The 16649-nt window shown below is 43.7% G+C and overlaps 1 protein-coding gene across 1 annotated transcript in view; it reads right to left on the bottom strand.

Annotated features, from left to right (window-relative positions):
• Window positions 1–16649, bottom strand: part of CHN2 (chimerin 2) — a 476488-nt gene that overhangs the window by 22855 nt on the left and 436984 nt on the right. The window contains exon 9 of the mRNA XM_069729934.1: window positions 4014–4187. Within this exon, the coding sequence (XP_069586035.1) occupies window positions 4014–4187 (174 nt within the window). The remainder of the gene's footprint in view (window positions 1–4013; window positions 4188–16649) is intronic.

The raw sequence follows: 16649 nt of genomic DNA, 5'->3' as shown, positions 1-16649 counted from the left end.
AATAATGTCACCATGATTTACAACGTGAGCGGAACTACAGGATTCCAGGCAGCAGTCATATAGAAATTTTCTCAATTCTAAATCGCTAGCGAAGTTACCATGTGTGCGAGCCTGAAATGTGTGGCAAATATGTAAAGGGCATGTAATGTTCTTCTAGTGCATTATCGTCCCATTTTACTAAGCGTCTCATTATAGACACAAAGTAAGAAAGGATTCAATGGAGTAATAAAAGAACCAGAGGCGGGGAGCTCTGGAGCTCTGAAACTAAGGACCTGTCTTTTCAGAATAAGGTATAAAGAAGCATTCGGATAACTTATGGCTATAGTTATTAATACTCTCGAAGATTAGTTTCATATTTAAGAACATTGGGCCTCCAGAATCTAGAGCTCATGCACTTGATGGAGCATATACAGTCATGGCCAAAAGTGTTGAAATTGTTGTAGAAAATGAAGTATTTCTCAGAGAAAATCATTGCAATTACACCTGTTTTGTTATACACATGTTTATTTCCTGTGTGTGTATTGGAATAGCCCCCAAAAAACAGAGAAATAGAGGCAAACTGGACATAATTTCACACAAAACCCTAAAATGGGCTGGCCAAAATTTGTTGACACCTTTCTAAAATTGTGGGTAAACAACTTTGTTTCAAGCATGTGATGCTCGTTCAAACTTCCCTGTAGCAAGTAACAGGTGTGGGCATTATGAAACTCATATCTGAAAGCAGGTGAAAAGGGAAGAAGTTGACGCAGTCTTTGCATTGTGTGCCCCACTAAGCATGGAGAATAGAAAGAGGAACACAGAGCTGTCTGAGAACTTGAGAACCAAAACTGTTGAAAAATATTACCAATCTCAAGTTTACAAGTCCATATCCAAAGATCTTGAAGTGTACAACCCATGGCACTGTAGCTAATCTCCCTGGAGGTGGATGGCAGAGAAAAATTGCTGAAAAGTTACAATGCAGGATAGTCTGGATGGTGGATAAACAGCCACAATCAAGTTCTATAGAAGCTGAAGATGTCCTGCTGGCTCCGGGTGCATCAGTGTCAGCACGAACTATACATTGAAATTTGGATGAAATGAAATGCTATGCCAGGAGACCCAGGAGGATCCCACTTCTGACATTGAGACATAAAAAAGCTACTCTTCATTGTGCCAAAATGTATGTGAGTAAACACAAATCCTTCTGGGAAAGAGTCTTGTCAACAGATGAGACCAAGATAAAGCTTTTTGGTAAAGCACATCATTCTACTGTTTGGCGAAAACGGAATGAGGCCTATACAGATAAGAACACAGTACCTGAAGTCAAATATGGTGAAGGTTCAAAGATGTTTTGAGGTTGTTTTGCTGCTTCTGGCACTGGGAGCCCTGACTGTGTGCAACGCATCGTGAAATCTGATGACTACCAAAGGATTCTGGGTCGTAATGTAGTGCCCAGTGTCAGAGAGCTGGGTTTGTGTCCTAGGTCATGGGTCTTCCAGCAGGACAATGACCTCAAATATGCTTTAAAGGGCACCTGTGACCCCGAAAATCGCGGGTGAGGTAAGCCCACCGGCATCACGGGCTTATCTACAGCATTCTGTAATGCTGTAGATAAGCCCCCGATGTTACCTGAAAAAGGAGAAAAAGACGTTATATTATACTCACCCAGGGGCGGTCCCGCTGCTGGTCAGGTCGGATGGGCGTCTCCGGTCCACTGCGGCGCCTCCTATCTTCTTTCCATGACGTCCTCTTCTGATCTTCAGCCACGGCTCCGGCGCAGGCGTACTTTGCTCTGCCCTGTTGAGGGCAGACAAAGTATTGCAGTGCGCAGACGCCGGGCCTCTGACCTTTCCGGCGCCTGCGCACTGCAGTACTATCCTCTGCCCTCAAGAGGGCAGAGCAAAGTACGCCTGCGCCGGAGCCGTGGCTGAAGATCAGAAGAGGACGTCATGGAAAGAAGATAGGAGGCGCCGCAGCGGACCGGAGACGCCCATCCGACCTGACCAGCAGCGGGACCGCCCCTGGGTAAGTATAATATAACGTCTTTTTCTCCTTTTTCAGGTAACATCGGGGGCTTATCTACAGCATTACAGAATGCTGTAGATAAGCCCCTGATGCCGGTGGGCTTACCTCACCCGCGATTTTCGGGGTGACAGGTTCCCTTTAAGAAGCACCCAGAAATGAATGGAAACTAAGTGCTGGAGAGTTCTGAAGTGGCCCATTGAACACCTGTAGAGAGATTGTAAGAACCTGGAGCAATTTGCAAAAGAAGAGAGAGGTCCAAAATTCCAATTGAGAGGTGTAAGAAGCTTGTTGATGGTTATAGGAAGCGATTGATTGCAGTTATTAATTCCTAAGGCTGTGCAACCAAATATTAAGTTGAGGGTGCCAACAATTTTGTCTGACTCATTTTTGGGGCTTTGAGTGAAATTATGTCCAATTTACCTTTGTGTCTCTGTTTGTTTTGTGTTGTTCCCATACACACAAAGGAAGTAAACGTGTATAAGAAAACGTATGCGATTGCAAAATTTTTCTGGGAGAAATACTTCAGTTTCTGTAACAATTTCAAGAGTGCCAGCACCTTCGGGCATGGAGGAAATACGCTGACAGAACAAACCTCTGTGTGCCTTCATATGAAACCAGAGGCACAGAAGCACAATAGAGGACCATAATATTACTGGCCAATGACTTAGAGGCCAGCCAAAAAATATTTTTGAAAATAGCTAAAAATGTGTTTAAATATAAAACTAAAGTCTAAAATCACCATATCAATCTCCCCCACGCTTTAACTTACTGTTACAGTGATGACATCCTGAAAAAAAGACATGTGACTAATACAGCTAATCATCTGCTGCAGCACTGGCCAGTGATTGACTGCAGCAGTGGCCAGTGATTGGCTGCAGCAGTCATGTCTATATCTAGACGTCATTGTTGCAACAGGAAGAACAGCGGGAGAGGCTGCAGTGGTTAAGGTGAATTTGACGTCTTTTATTATTTTTATGCATTTTGAACCGCTTAAAAAAAAAATCTTAGCTTAGTCCCCCTTTTAATTAATTCTTTCATCTGATGCAAAAATAAGAACCATTGCATCCATGTGTTTATTAACCTTATTAAGAAGTCTAACATCCTAGAAAACCTTTGCTCACTAATTGTAATTGTTACATATATTTAGCAAAGTGACCAGTCATTAATATGCTTTATTGGAACATCAAACATGCTGTTTATTTTCAGTGTGCAAAGCTTTTAGCACCTTTAAGGAGACTTAAAGGGGTTTTCCATGTATAAATATTTTACGCTGATCTCTTAGGTGCAAATAATAAATTGAGCTGTTACACTATTACAGACGACGCATCAAAGAAACAGGGGATGGTGAATAACATCTCTGCTTCCAAGAGGAAGTACATCAGCAGAAAATAATTATATGTGGAAAACCCCTTTAAAACGAGACAGTCATGTATGCATTTAAAATCATTTTTATTTAACCCATTCATCACATAAAGTTCACTAGAAAAGTGTCACAATCTACTCTACAAGAAGGTGTGCTATATGTATGAGAGACTAGCACCTCTTTTGGCATTATATTATAGGAATTAAGCTGTCACACATAGAAATCATTAATAGCATTACCCGTGCTAACACTCCACCTAAATGTGTCCACCCTTACCTAACCAGAATTTCTTCTTTTTTTATAAAATCATTACTTTTTTGCAGCGCAATAGCAAAACTGTTGACAGGCTGCAATTCAAATCACGACCACTAGGGGGTGGCAGATAGCATAGACATCTCCTTACAGAGTAACGTAAAATAGTGGGGGGGTTTTCCGAAGCTCCTCCTCATCACTTGCTACTGTTTTCAGGATATCTCGAAGCAAGAGGAGAGGCACTCGCCTGCATCTGAGAGATTTACTCTCCAAAGACTTGACGGTACTACCGTTATAGATCTAAAGACATTGCAATAGATATAAACTAGAGGAAACTTGTAATTGTGTTTGCATTACATTTTTAAAGGAAAATAAGAAGAATAATTTTCCGAACCTCGGCTTTCAATCTCTTGGATGCACATCTCCACCACCATTGGCCTCGGAGTATTGTGTGCTTTCACCAGTGTGGTAAGGTCGCAGCTGTACACTTTCTTGATGCGCTTGAGATCTGGCTGGCAGTCGCTGGGAACGTACTTGGAGCACTGTTTATGTACATTCAACCCACAGTCTGAAAATCAGAGACAAAGCCGTTAGCGGAATAAACACATGCTAGGAACGTCATTACTAGATGAATATATAAGCACCTTCAGGAAATATGGATGCAGAATTGAGACAACGTGATATGAATATAAGAATGGATTGAGATATCATGAACACATGTGGAGTGAAGAAAGATTCCAAGATATTGTGGTGACGTCGGTCCGTCCATCATGTCCATAGCTGCAGCCAGGGCTGTGGAGTTAGTAAGTCAAACCACCGACTCTGAGTCCTCAATTTCCCCACTCCACGACTCCCACTCCACAGCCCTGGTTGCGGCTGGAAGGGCAGAACTGTCTGGAACTCCTTCACTTCAACCGCAATGTCTCAAAGCAGCTTTTCATGACATTATTATGACATAATTCATATTAAAAAAACACAAGAATGATTTGGCCTCAATCCCTATTCATATCTTACAATTGGTGTCCAGACATTTGAGGGACGCCATATCAGTGTCAGTGGTGGCCGACTTTAATCAAGAGTCACAACTCACATTTAGTGGAGATGATGAGCCAAGGCTCGGGCTTACGTATCTCATGTTTGTGGTTTGGGTAGCATGAATCAGATAATGCGTTCCCTTTAATCATTTAATTCAGGTTTTTCAGTGTCATTTCCACAAGAGGCAGCAACTTCCTTGTGATGTGAGCAAATTGAATAATTTGAAAAATGCTCATTGTTGGAATCAAAATCTCAAATTTTAGGCCTGGAACAAACTTACTAAACTTTGGGCACATTAAAAGGAAGTGCTGCTTCCTTCCTTTTAATTTGGCTACATTTTATGATCAGCCATAATCTGATGGATTTAGCGCTGCTTCATTTTTCCTTTTATTTACAATCACATCTTATAAATATTACAAAAAGTTTAATGTTAATACACAGAAAGAGTTTCTGTTATTTACTCAAATCAATAACCATTTACCAAAGGCCTATTATGATTATAGATACATACAGTACAGACCAAAAGTTTGGACACACCTTCTCATTTAAAGATTTTCATCAAAGCAAAAGGTGGCTACTTTGAAGAACCTAGAATCTTATATATAATTGCCTAGAATACTACTTCATGAAATTTGTGCCAACTTCCGTGGCTTTGTCCGGAGCTAATGTCCGGAGCTAATGTCCGGAGCTAATGTCCGGAGCTAATGTCCGGAGCTAATGTCCGGAGATAAGTGACGTCAACAGTGTCCAGTGTCTGATTGGTTGCCGCCTGCTGCGAGCGACCAATCAGAAACGTGCCGTACTGTGACACACTCCACCCGCCATTTTGGTGTGATTTTTGAATTTTTACCTCACAGCAAGTTTCTACTGCGTGGAGGCGGGCCCAGTGACGTTGCTCTTCAAGCTCCTGCCGAATATCAAGTATATATGGATTCTAGACTCCCGATTCTTTAGAATCGGGCTGCCATCTAGTTTAAGACATAATTTCAGTTGTTTCACACTTTTTGTTAAGTATATAATTCCACATGTGTTAGTTCATATTTTTGATGCCTTCAGTGTGAATGTACAATATTCATAGTCATGAAAATACAGAAAAAATTTTAAATGAGAGGTGTGTCCAAACTTTTGGTCTGTACTGTATATATATATATATAGAGAGAGAGAGAGAGAGAGTGAGAGAGAGAGAGAGAGAGAAAGAGAGATATTGTAAGACAGTGACCGGCATTATTGTGAATGGTCAGTATGTGTCGCAGAGGTGGAGGTCCTCTGCACTGTAGGCCTGGAATGTTGCTCTGGGACCTGTAGTTCCATGAACCTTGTTTAGTTTATAAAGGGCTGGGCTTGCAGGTTAGTCGGAGAGCTGGGCGGGTCTGGCTAACCACTACCTCCCATCAATGGGTGTGTCTCATGGGACATAATGAGACTGTTGTTTGGTCACATGGTCTCTGTGTTGGAAGGTCCGGGAAGGACACATTTCCTGGATAGTGCACGTAGGAGGACATGTACTTGCGGAGTCCGAGACGGCTGTCTAAGTTGGGGAAAGCTACCGTCCTTCTGAGAGTCTGGAACTGACAGTTTGTAGGTGTCGAGAAAGTCAGAGTATGGGTGAGTGATCCCAGTAAGGGTCACTTCCGTCTTTCTGTCTGTCTGTCACGGATATTCATTGGTCGTGGCCTCTGTCTGTCATGGAATCCAAGTCGCTGATTGGTCGTGGCAAAACGCCCACGACCATTGCCACAACCAATCAACGACGGGTGCAGTCCGGCGGCAACATGGCTGCTCCTTCCTCCCCGCAGTCAGTGCCCGCTCCATACTCCCCTCCAGTCAGCGCTCACACAGGGTTAATGGCAGCGCTAATGGACCGCGTTATGCCGCGGTGTAACGCACTCCATTAACGCTGCTAATAACCCTGTGTGACCAACTTTTTTTTACTATTGATGCTGCAAAAAGATCTAATGTTAAAAATAATAAAAAAAAATAAAAATCATCATATACTCACCTTCTGGCGCCTTTCCCGCTGCTCGCGACGCTCCGGTGACCGGTCCATGCATTGTGATCTCGCGAGATGATGGTGTATCGGTCTCGCGAGACTTTTACGTCATCATCTCGCGAGACCACAACGCACTCTTGAGACCAGAGCGCGCGAGGAACGTCGGTAAACGCTTCCTGGATCCAGGGGCCAACGGAAGGTGAGTATATAACTATTTTTTATTTTAATTCTTTTTTTTAACAGGGATATGATGCCCACATTGATTTATACTACGTGGGCTGTGCAATATACTACGCGGGCTGGGCAATATACTATGTGGCTGGGCAATATACCACGTGGCTGGGCAATATACTATGTGGCTGGGCAATATAGTACGTGACTGGGCAATATAGTACCTGACTGGGCAATATACTATGTGGCTGGGCAATATACTACGTGTCTGGGCAATATACTATGTGGCTGGGCAATATAGTACGTGACTAGGCAATATACTATGTGGCTGGGCAATATAGTACGTGACTGGGCAATATAGTACGTGACTGGGCAATATACTACGTGGCTGGGCAATATACTACGTGACTGGGCATTATAGTACGTGACTGGGCATTATACTACGTGGTTGGGCAATATACTACGTGGCTATATACTACGTGGTTGGGCCATATACTACGTGGCAGGACAATATACTACGTGGGCTGTGCAATATACTACGTGGACATGCATATTCTAGAATACCTGATGCGTTAGAATCGTGCCACCATCTAGTATATATATATATATATATATATATATATATATACACATGGATGGTCTCAGTACTGCATATAACTGTATATTTCTATTAACAGTAAACAGTAACCAGGGTGGAAGGAGATTTCAAGTCTTAACAACATCTTGGTAAATAGAGCAGTTGTAACAGGTTTTATGACAGCTACGGTACAGGATAATAATGCATAATTGTGCTATAATCATAATAGGCTTTTGATAAATGGCGATTAGTTTCGATAAATAACAAAATCTCTTCCTGTGGGATTAACATTAAACTTTTTTAATAGTTCAATTAAATACCATACATTCCTGAGCCTAATGTCCCTAATTACCACATTGAAGGAAATGCAATTGTGAATATACATATTGTTAGGGCTGGCAGAACGCACAGAGTAAATATGGAGATAGTATAGGTGCATTTGCAGCTCGGGGTCCACCATGCAGGAGTGGAACCTGCTGCTAGTAGATGGCGGCACTAAATGGCGGTACTACGCCTGAATAGACACGGGTTCCGTTACCCGGTCTGTATAGGAGCGAACCCTGTTGCTTCACAGAGTCGCCAGGATTAAAGGTAACGCTGTGCTCTGTTAACCTCTCAGAGGATCACAGCTGACTAACAGAGAAGGTAGCATACAGTGGTTGTTCAATCAGCAACAGCACACAAACAACTCCTCTCCGGAGGTGCTGGAATTCTAGTGGCTATATGCCAGCCCTATATTCACACACAAACTTCTCTCCGGAGGTGCCGGAATTCTAGTGGCTATACAGCCGACCCTGAGCACATGCTGACACAGACCACCAAGTAGCTAAGCTCATACGCTCATAAACATAAGTTGATACTAGCGTATGGCCGTGCGGCCATGCAAACTTTTTATAGAGAAAGCTCTCCTGGACCTTCCTAGTGGTCCAATAGGAACTGCTTCAGGACCTGAGCATGTGACTCCCGACCTCCAATGAGAGGTCGTCCCTTGGGCATGCTCAGTAGCGGAAAAGCTGAACAGTGCTGGTTACAATGGCTGAGCCCGGAAGATCAGCAGTAACAAAGAGCACAGTATCTGACTGAGCCAGATGCTGGGACCGACGTCTCTGCTGAGCAGGCTCCACTGCGGCTGAAGAAGAATGGGAGACCGCAGAGGAGGGGGCTCGAGATTTCCCCTGTGCAGCGGCAGGAACTCGACACCTAACACATATATATATATACACACACTAGTAGACAGCAATTTAGAGCGCGGCATTCTCACCTAACACTGCTATGATTTCTGCTGCAATATTTGAAAATTGGCAAAAAACTTATCTTGGCTGCAACATGTGTGCTATTTTTTTTATCAAAAGCACATATAATACCTGATGAAGGCCGTTGTGGGCTGAAACGCGTTGTTTTGTTCTTATTAAAGTGTCCTAATAAATTTGGTACTGAGCAAATTATCTCAACCTTCAAACTGTCCTTGTCTTCCGGAAGCGCCAAGAAAGGAATTTTTTTTTCTCTAACCATTGTATTCACATGCAATCCTTGGATCAAGGCTGGCATAGTTCCTGCAATAGTGCTGCATATTATAAGGCGTGGATCCATCATACGGATCAATTGAATGTACATACAAGACATCTAAAGGGTGAGTGCAACAATATATATTTCTTGCTGTGAATATACACCTACACTTAGACTCAGCGCCCCTTGTCTCCCCTTTTATATCTCCTTCCGATATGTGTGTGATTTGTTTTATCAAAAAACAGTATTACTAAAAACTCTGTTATTTAAATGCACTTTTGCTTTTTTGCTTAGTTACATCAGGGTTTCTGCTTACTTTTTTCTCTTGTAGGTTTTAATATTTTGTGGCCAATGTGAACATGCGTTTAACTTCTGCATATGTACCAACTCAAGCTCAATTTTTGTGTTTTTTTTCTTTGTATTGTTGCATTCTGTGCAAGCCAGGGTGTGGCCTCCCTGTTTCTGAGCTACAGATTGTATATAAGGCTTACCCAGTCTGGTGTTCCCTGGTTAGGCCTAGTCCTTTTGTCTGCCCTTATTCACACTGAGGTCAACATTGACACATGGTAAGGTTTTAATACTAGACAGTGTAGGACTGTCCCGATCAGAGTTACCTTGACGCGGTGGGATGGCTTTTGTGCTATTTTTGGATCAAAAAACAGTATTACTAAAAACTCTGTGTTATTTAAATGCACTTTTGCTTTTTTACTTAATTACATCAGGGTTTTTGCTTACTTTTTTTCTCTTGTAGGTTTTAATGTTTTGTGGCCAATGTGAACATGCATTTAACTTCTGCATGTGTACCAACTCAAGCTCAATTTTTTAGATACAGTTTTCTGCATCTTGACACTTATACGTGACTTGGTATAGCTTAAAGGAGTTGTCCAGGATGAAATGAGATCAGTGGGGTCTGTGTTGTGAATTCTGTGGCTGAGTTCACTTCTGTGGTCACAAGTGGTATTGCAGTCTCTGGGCTTCCTCCCTCAGGTGTTTTGGTGAGCTCGTTGGCTGCCTTGCTATTTAGCTCCACCTGAGTCTGTCTTCCTTGCTCCTTGTCAATGTTCCAGTGTTGGATCTGAGCTACTGCATCTTTCCTTGGGCCTGCTGCTCTGCTAGATAAGTGCTTCTAGTTTGTTTTCTGTTTTTTCTGTCCAGCTTGTTATTATCTTTTGCTGGAAGCTCTGAGAAGCAAAGGGGTGCACCGCCGTGCTGTTAGTTCGGCACGGTGGGTCTTTTTGCCCCTTTGCGTGGTTTTCGTTTTAGGGTTTTTTGTAGACTGCATAGTTCTCTTTGCTATCCTCGCTCTGTCTAGAATATCGGGCCTCACTTTGCTGAATCTATTTCATTCCTACGTTTGTCTTTTCATCTTGCTAACAGTCATTATATGTGGGGGCTGCCTATTCCTTTGGGGTATTTCTCTGAGGTAAGTCAGGCTTGTATTTCTATCTTCAGGCTAGTCAGCTCCTCAGGCAGTGCCGAGTTGCATAGGTAGTTGATAGGCGCAATCCACTGCTGCTTCCAGTTGTGTGAGGATAGATCAGGTACTGCAGTCTACAGAGATTCCACGTCTCAGAGCTCGTCCTATTGTTTTGGGTTATTGCCAGATCTCTGTATGTGCGCTGATTACTGCACGCTGTGTTGCCTGATTGCCAGCCATAACAGTACAAGGAGCCTTTCAATGATTTCCAATAGAGGGAAAAAAGAAATCCTGACATCATTTTTTTTTCTTAGCTCTGTCTTCAGTCTTTTTTTTCCCCTAGACATTAGAGTGCTTCAGGACACAGCTGTGGACATGGATATTCAGGCTCTGTGCTCCTCAATGGATAATCTCGTTGTAAATGTACAAAAGATTCAAGATACTATTGATCAGAAATCGATGCTAGAACCAAGAATTCCGATTCCTGATTTGTTTTTTGGTGACAGAACTAAGTTCCTGAGCTTCAGAAATAATTGTAAGCTATTTTTGGCCTTGAAACCTCATTCTTCTGGTAATCCTATTCAACAGGTTTTGATTATTATTTCTTTTTTGCGCGGCGACCCACAGGACTGGGCGTTTTCTCTTGCACCAGGAGATTCTGCATTGAGTAATGTTGATGCATTTTTCCAGGCGCTGGGATTGCTTTACGATGAGCCTAATTCAGTGGATCAAGCTGAGAAAAATCTGCTGGCTTTATGCCAGGGTCAGGATGATGTAGAAGTATATTGTCAGAAATTTAGAAAATGGTCAGTACTCACTCTGTGGAATGAATCTGCACTAGCGGCTTTGTTCAAAAAGGGTCTCTCTGAAGCTCTTAAGGATGTAATGGTGGGATTTCCTATGCCTGCTGGTTTGAATGAGTCTATGTCCTTGGCCATTCAGATCGGTCGTCGCTTGCGCGAGCGTAAATCTGTGCACCATCTGGCGGTATTGTCTGAGAGTAAGCCTGAGCCTATGCAGTGCGACAGGACTATGACTAAAGTAGAACGGCACGAACACAGACGTCTGAACAGACTGTGTTTCTATTGTGGTGATTCTACTCATGCTATTTCTAATTGTCCTAAACGCACTAGGCGGTTCGATAGCTCTGCCGTTATTGGTACTGTACAGTCCAAATTCCTTTTGTCCATTACCTTAATGTGCTCTTTGTCATCATATTCTGTCATGGCGTTTGTGGATTCAGGCGCTGCCCTGAATCTGATGGATTTGGATTATGCTAAACGTTGTGGATTTTTCTTGGAGCCTTTGCGGTGTCCTATTCCGTTGAGAGGAATTGATGCTACACCTCTGGCCAAGAATAAGCCTCAGTACTGGGCCCAGCTGACCATGTGCATGGCTCCTGCACATCAGGAAGTTATTCGCTTTTTGGTACTGCATAATTTGCATGATGTGGTCGTGTTGGGGTTGCCATGGCTACAAACCCATAATCCAGTATTGGATTGGAACTCTATGTCGGTAACCAGCTGGGGTTGTCAGGGAGTACATGGTGATGTTCCATTTTTGTCTATTTCGTCATCCATTCCTTCTGACATCCCAGAGTTCTTGTCGGACTTTCAGGATGTATTTGAAGAGTCCAAGTCTGATGCCCTTCCTCCGCATAGGAATTGTGATTGTGCTATCGATTTGATTCCTGGTAGTAAATTCCCTAAGGGTCGTTTATTTAATTTGTCCGTACCTGAACACACCGCTATGCGCAGTTATGTGAAGGAGTCCCTGGAGAAGGGACATATTCGCCCATCGTCGTCACCATTGGGAGCAGGGTTCTTTTTTGTAGCCAAGAAGGATGGTTCGCTAAGACCGTGTATTGATTACCGCCTTCTTAATAAGATCACTGTTAAGTTTCAGTATCCCTTGCCATTGATTTCTGACTTGTTTGCTCGGATTAAGGGGGCTAGTTGGTTTACTAAGATTGATCTTCGTGGTGCGTATAATCTGGTGAGAATCAGGCAGGGAGATGAATGGAAAACGGCATTTAATACGCCCGAGGGTCATTTTGAGTATCTGGTGATGCCGTTCGGACTTGCCAATGCTCCATCTGTTTTTCAGTCTTTTATGCATGACATTTTCCGTGAGTATCTGGATAAATTCTTGATTGTTTACTTGGATGACATTTTGATCTTCTCAGATGATTGGGAGTCTCATGTGAAGCAGGTCAGAATGGTTTTCCAGGTACTGCGTGCTAATTCCTTGTTCGTGAAGGGATCAAAGTGTCTCTTCGGTGTGCAGAAAGTTTCATTTTTGGGGTTCATCTTTTCCCCTTCTACTATCGAGATGGATCCGGTTAAGGTTCAGGCCATCCAGGATTGGACTCAGCCGACATCTCTAAAAAGTTTGCAGAAATTCCTGGGCTTTGCTAATTTTTATCGTCGCTTCATCTGTAATTTTTCTAGCATTGCCAGACCATTGACCGATTTGACCAAGAAGGGTGCTGATTTGGTTAATTGGTCTTCTGCTGCCGTGGAAGCTTTTCAGGAGTTGAAGCGTCGTTTTTGCTGTGCCCCTGTGTTGTGTCAACCTGATGTTTCTCTTCCGTTCCAGGTCGAGGTTGATGCTTCTGAGATTGGTGCAGGGGCGGTTTTGTCACAGAGAGGTTCTGGTTGCTCAGTGTTCAAACCATGTGCTTTCTTTTCCAGGAAATTTTCTGCTGCTGAGCGTAATTATGATGTGGGCAACCGAGAGTTGCTGGCCATGAAGTGGGCATTCGAGGAGTGGCGTCATTGGCTTGAGGGTGCTAAGCATCGCGTGGTGGTTTTGACTGATCATAAGAACCTTACTTATCTTGAGTCTGCCAAGCGCTTGAATCCTAGACAGGCCCGTTGGTCGTTATTTTTTGCTCGTTTTGATTTTGTGATTTCATACCTTCCGGGCTCTAAGAATGTGAAGGCGGATGCTCTGTCTAGGAGTTTTGTGCCCGACTCTCCGGGGTTATCTGAGCCGGCGAGTATCCTCAAGGAAGGAGTCATTGTGTCTGCCATCTCCCCTGATTTGCGGAGAGTGTTGCAGAAATTTCAGGCTAATAAACCTGATCGTTGTCCGGCCGAGAAACTGTTCGTCCCTGATAGGTGGACTAGTAAAGTTATCTCTGAACTTCATTGTTCGGTGCTGGCCGGTCATCCAGGAATCTTTGGTACCAGGGAGTTGGTTGCTAGATCCTTCTGGTGGCCATCTCTGTCACGGGATGTGCGTGCTTTTGTGCAGTCCTGTGGAATTTGTGCTAGGGCTAAGCCCTGCTGTTCACGTGCCAGTGGGTTGCTTTTGCCCTTGCCGGTCCCGAAGAGGCCTTGGACACATATTTCGATGGATTTCATTTCTGACCTTCCCGTTTCTCAAAAGATGTCTGTCATTTGGGTGGTCTGTGATCGCTTTTCTAAAATGGTCCATCTGGTGCCCTTGGTTAAATTGCCTTCCTCCTCTGATTTGGTGCCTTTGTTCTTCCAGCATGTGGTTCGTTTACATGGCATTCCTGAGAATATTGTTTCTGACAGAGGTTCCCAGTTTGTCTCGAGGTTCTGGCGAGCCTTTTGTGGTAGGATGGGCATTGACCTATCTTTTTCCTCGGCCTTCCATCCTCAGACTAATGGCCAGACCGAACGAACCAATCAGACCTTGGAAACATATCTGAGATGTTTTGTTTCCGCTGACCAGGATGATTGGGTGTCATTTTTGCCGTTGGCTGAGTTCGCCCTTAATAATCGGGCCAGCTCGGCTACCTTGGTCTCTCCATTTTTCTGCAATTCTGGGTTCCATCCTCGTTTCTCTTCAGGACAGGTTGAGTCTTCGGACTGTCCTGGTGTGGATTATGTGGTGGACAGGTTGCAGCAGATCTGGACTCAGGTAGTGGACAATTTGACCTTGTCCCAGGAGAAGGCTCAGCTTTTCGCTAATCGCAGACGCCGTGTGGGACCCCGACTTCGTGTTGGGGATCTGGTTTGGTTATCTTCTCGTCATATACCTATGAAGGTTTCCTCTCCTAAATTTAAACCTCGTTTTATTGGTCCGTATAGGATTTCTGAGATTCTCAATCCGGTGTCTTTTCGTCTGACCCTCCCAGACTCCTTTTCCATACATAATGTATTCCATAGGTCGTTGTTGAGGAGATACGTGGCACCTATGGTTCCATCTGTGGAGCCTCCTGCCCCTGTTTTGGTGGAGGGGGAATTGGAGTATATTGTGGAGAAGATTTTGGATTCTCGTGTCTCTAGACGGAAACTCCAGTATCTGGTCAAATGGAAGGGTTTTGCTCAGGAAGATAATTCCTGGGTTTTTGCCTCTGATGTCCATGCCCCAGATCTTGTTCGTGCCTTTCATGTGGCTCATCCTGGTCGGCCTGGGGGTTCTGGTGAGGGTTCGGTGACCCCTCCTCAAGGGGGGGGTACTGTTGTGAATTCTGTGGCTGAGTTCACTTCTGTGGTCACAAGTGGTATTGCAGTCTCTGGGCTTCCTCCCTCAGGTGTTTTGGTGAGCTCGTTGGCTGCCTTGCTATTTAGCTCCACCTGAGTCTGTCTTCCTTGCTCCTTGTCAATGTTCCAGTGTTGGATCTGAGCTACTGCATCTTTCCTTGGGCCTGCTGCTCTGCTAGATAAGTGCTTCTAGTTTGTTTTCTGTTTTTTCTGTCCAGCTTGTTATTATCTTTTGCTGGAAGCTCTGAGAAGCAAAGGGGTGCACCGCCGTGCTGTTAGTTCGGCACGGTGGGTCTTTTTGCCCCTTTGCGTGGTTTTCGTTTTAGGGTTTTTTGTAGACTGCATAGTTCTCTTTGCTATCCTCGCTCTGTCTAGAATATCGGGCCTCACTTTGCTGAATCTATTTCATTCCTACGTTTGTCTTTTCATCTTGCTAACAGTCATTATATGTGGGGGCTGCCTATTCCTTTGGGGTATTTCTCTGAGGTAAGTCAGGCTTGTATTTCTATCTTCAGGCTAGTCAGCTCCTCAGGCAGTGCCGAGTTGCATAGGTAGTTGATAGGCGCAATCCACTGCTGCTTCCAGTTGTGTGAGGATAGATCAGGTACTGCAGTCTACAGAGATTCCACGTCTCAGAGCTCGTCCTATTGTTTTGGGTTATTGCCAGATCTCTGCATGTGCGCTGATTACTGCACGCTGTGTTGCCTGATTGCCAGCCATAACAGGTCTGACAATTGGCTTCCCCATCCGAAAGCCACTCTGCAGCAGCCATAACTGAGCTATGTATGGATGGGAGCTCAGCAGTCATAACTGAGCTATGTATGGATGGGAGCTCAGCAACCATAACTGAGCTATGTATGGATGGGAGCTCAGCAGCCATAACTGAGCTATGTATGGACGGGAGCTCAGCAACCATAACTGAGCTATGTATGGATGGGAGCTCAGCAGCCATAACTAAGCTATGTATGGATGGGAGCTCAGCAGCCCCATACATTGCTTAGTGTCTGCTGCCGTGTACTGCGCTTTACCATCAATAAATCATAGCTCTTCTACTTTAAAATCTGGATATGTGAGCATCTTGTGTCACACACTTGTATGTCCTGTTGGAAAGATGTCTTTAGCTATTGTAGCGTGATTAGGTGACCTGGGGTCAGGTCTGACCTGAGGAGGTTGGAGTTTAGCCTTATTATGCTTAGAACTTCAAACTGTGAAAAAAATGCCAAGACCAAATCATCTTACATTAAGAGGTCCTGCTGATATATGAGTAGTTAACCTCTTCCTTGCTGGAATGAAATATGTTACATTGGTCACACCTGTATAACCGAGTGCCGTTAAAGAGGACCTGTCACTTGCCATAAGCATGTATTTTATACCAGATGTAAATTCCGCTGTTCTCCTGAATCTGTTCTTTTTTTCTTGTTCCTGCACCTTTTTGTTCATGAGACATGGCCCCTGTGACTTATATGTAAATCTGGTCTTGTTAGCCAAGCGGGTATGGTCCTCAACTCTTCTCTTTGGGAATATTCATTATCTAATAAGACTAGTTTTATATACAAGGAAGAGGGGGCGTGTCTCAGGAATACAGAGGCACGGGAACAAAAAAATAACTACTCCAGATTCAGGTTAGGCTAGGTAAAATAATTACATATTAATTGAAAGGGACAAGTCAATATTAAGTTTTCCATGTTGTTATTGTATAAATTGATTTTTTAGTGAGACTTACATTCTACTGCGATTGCTGTATCGAATTATTTTTTGATAGGACGGGACCAACAAGCTCTTCCTTAAAGTGTTTTTCCATGAACAAAGTAACGCACATTTCAATTAACAGAACTAAAAGAATTTGAAATAATAATAATTTCCACAATTGGATG

This window comes from Ranitomeya imitator, chromosome 6 (assembly GCF_032444005.1).
Source record: "Ranitomeya imitator isolate aRanImi1 chromosome 6, aRanImi1.pri, whole genome shotgun sequence".
Taxonomy (NCBI): Eukaryota; Metazoa; Chordata; class Amphibia; order Anura; family Dendrobatidae; genus Ranitomeya; species Ranitomeya imitator.
Note: the sequence above shows the minus strand (reverse complement) of the source record. Positions and strands in the feature narration are given on the sequence as shown.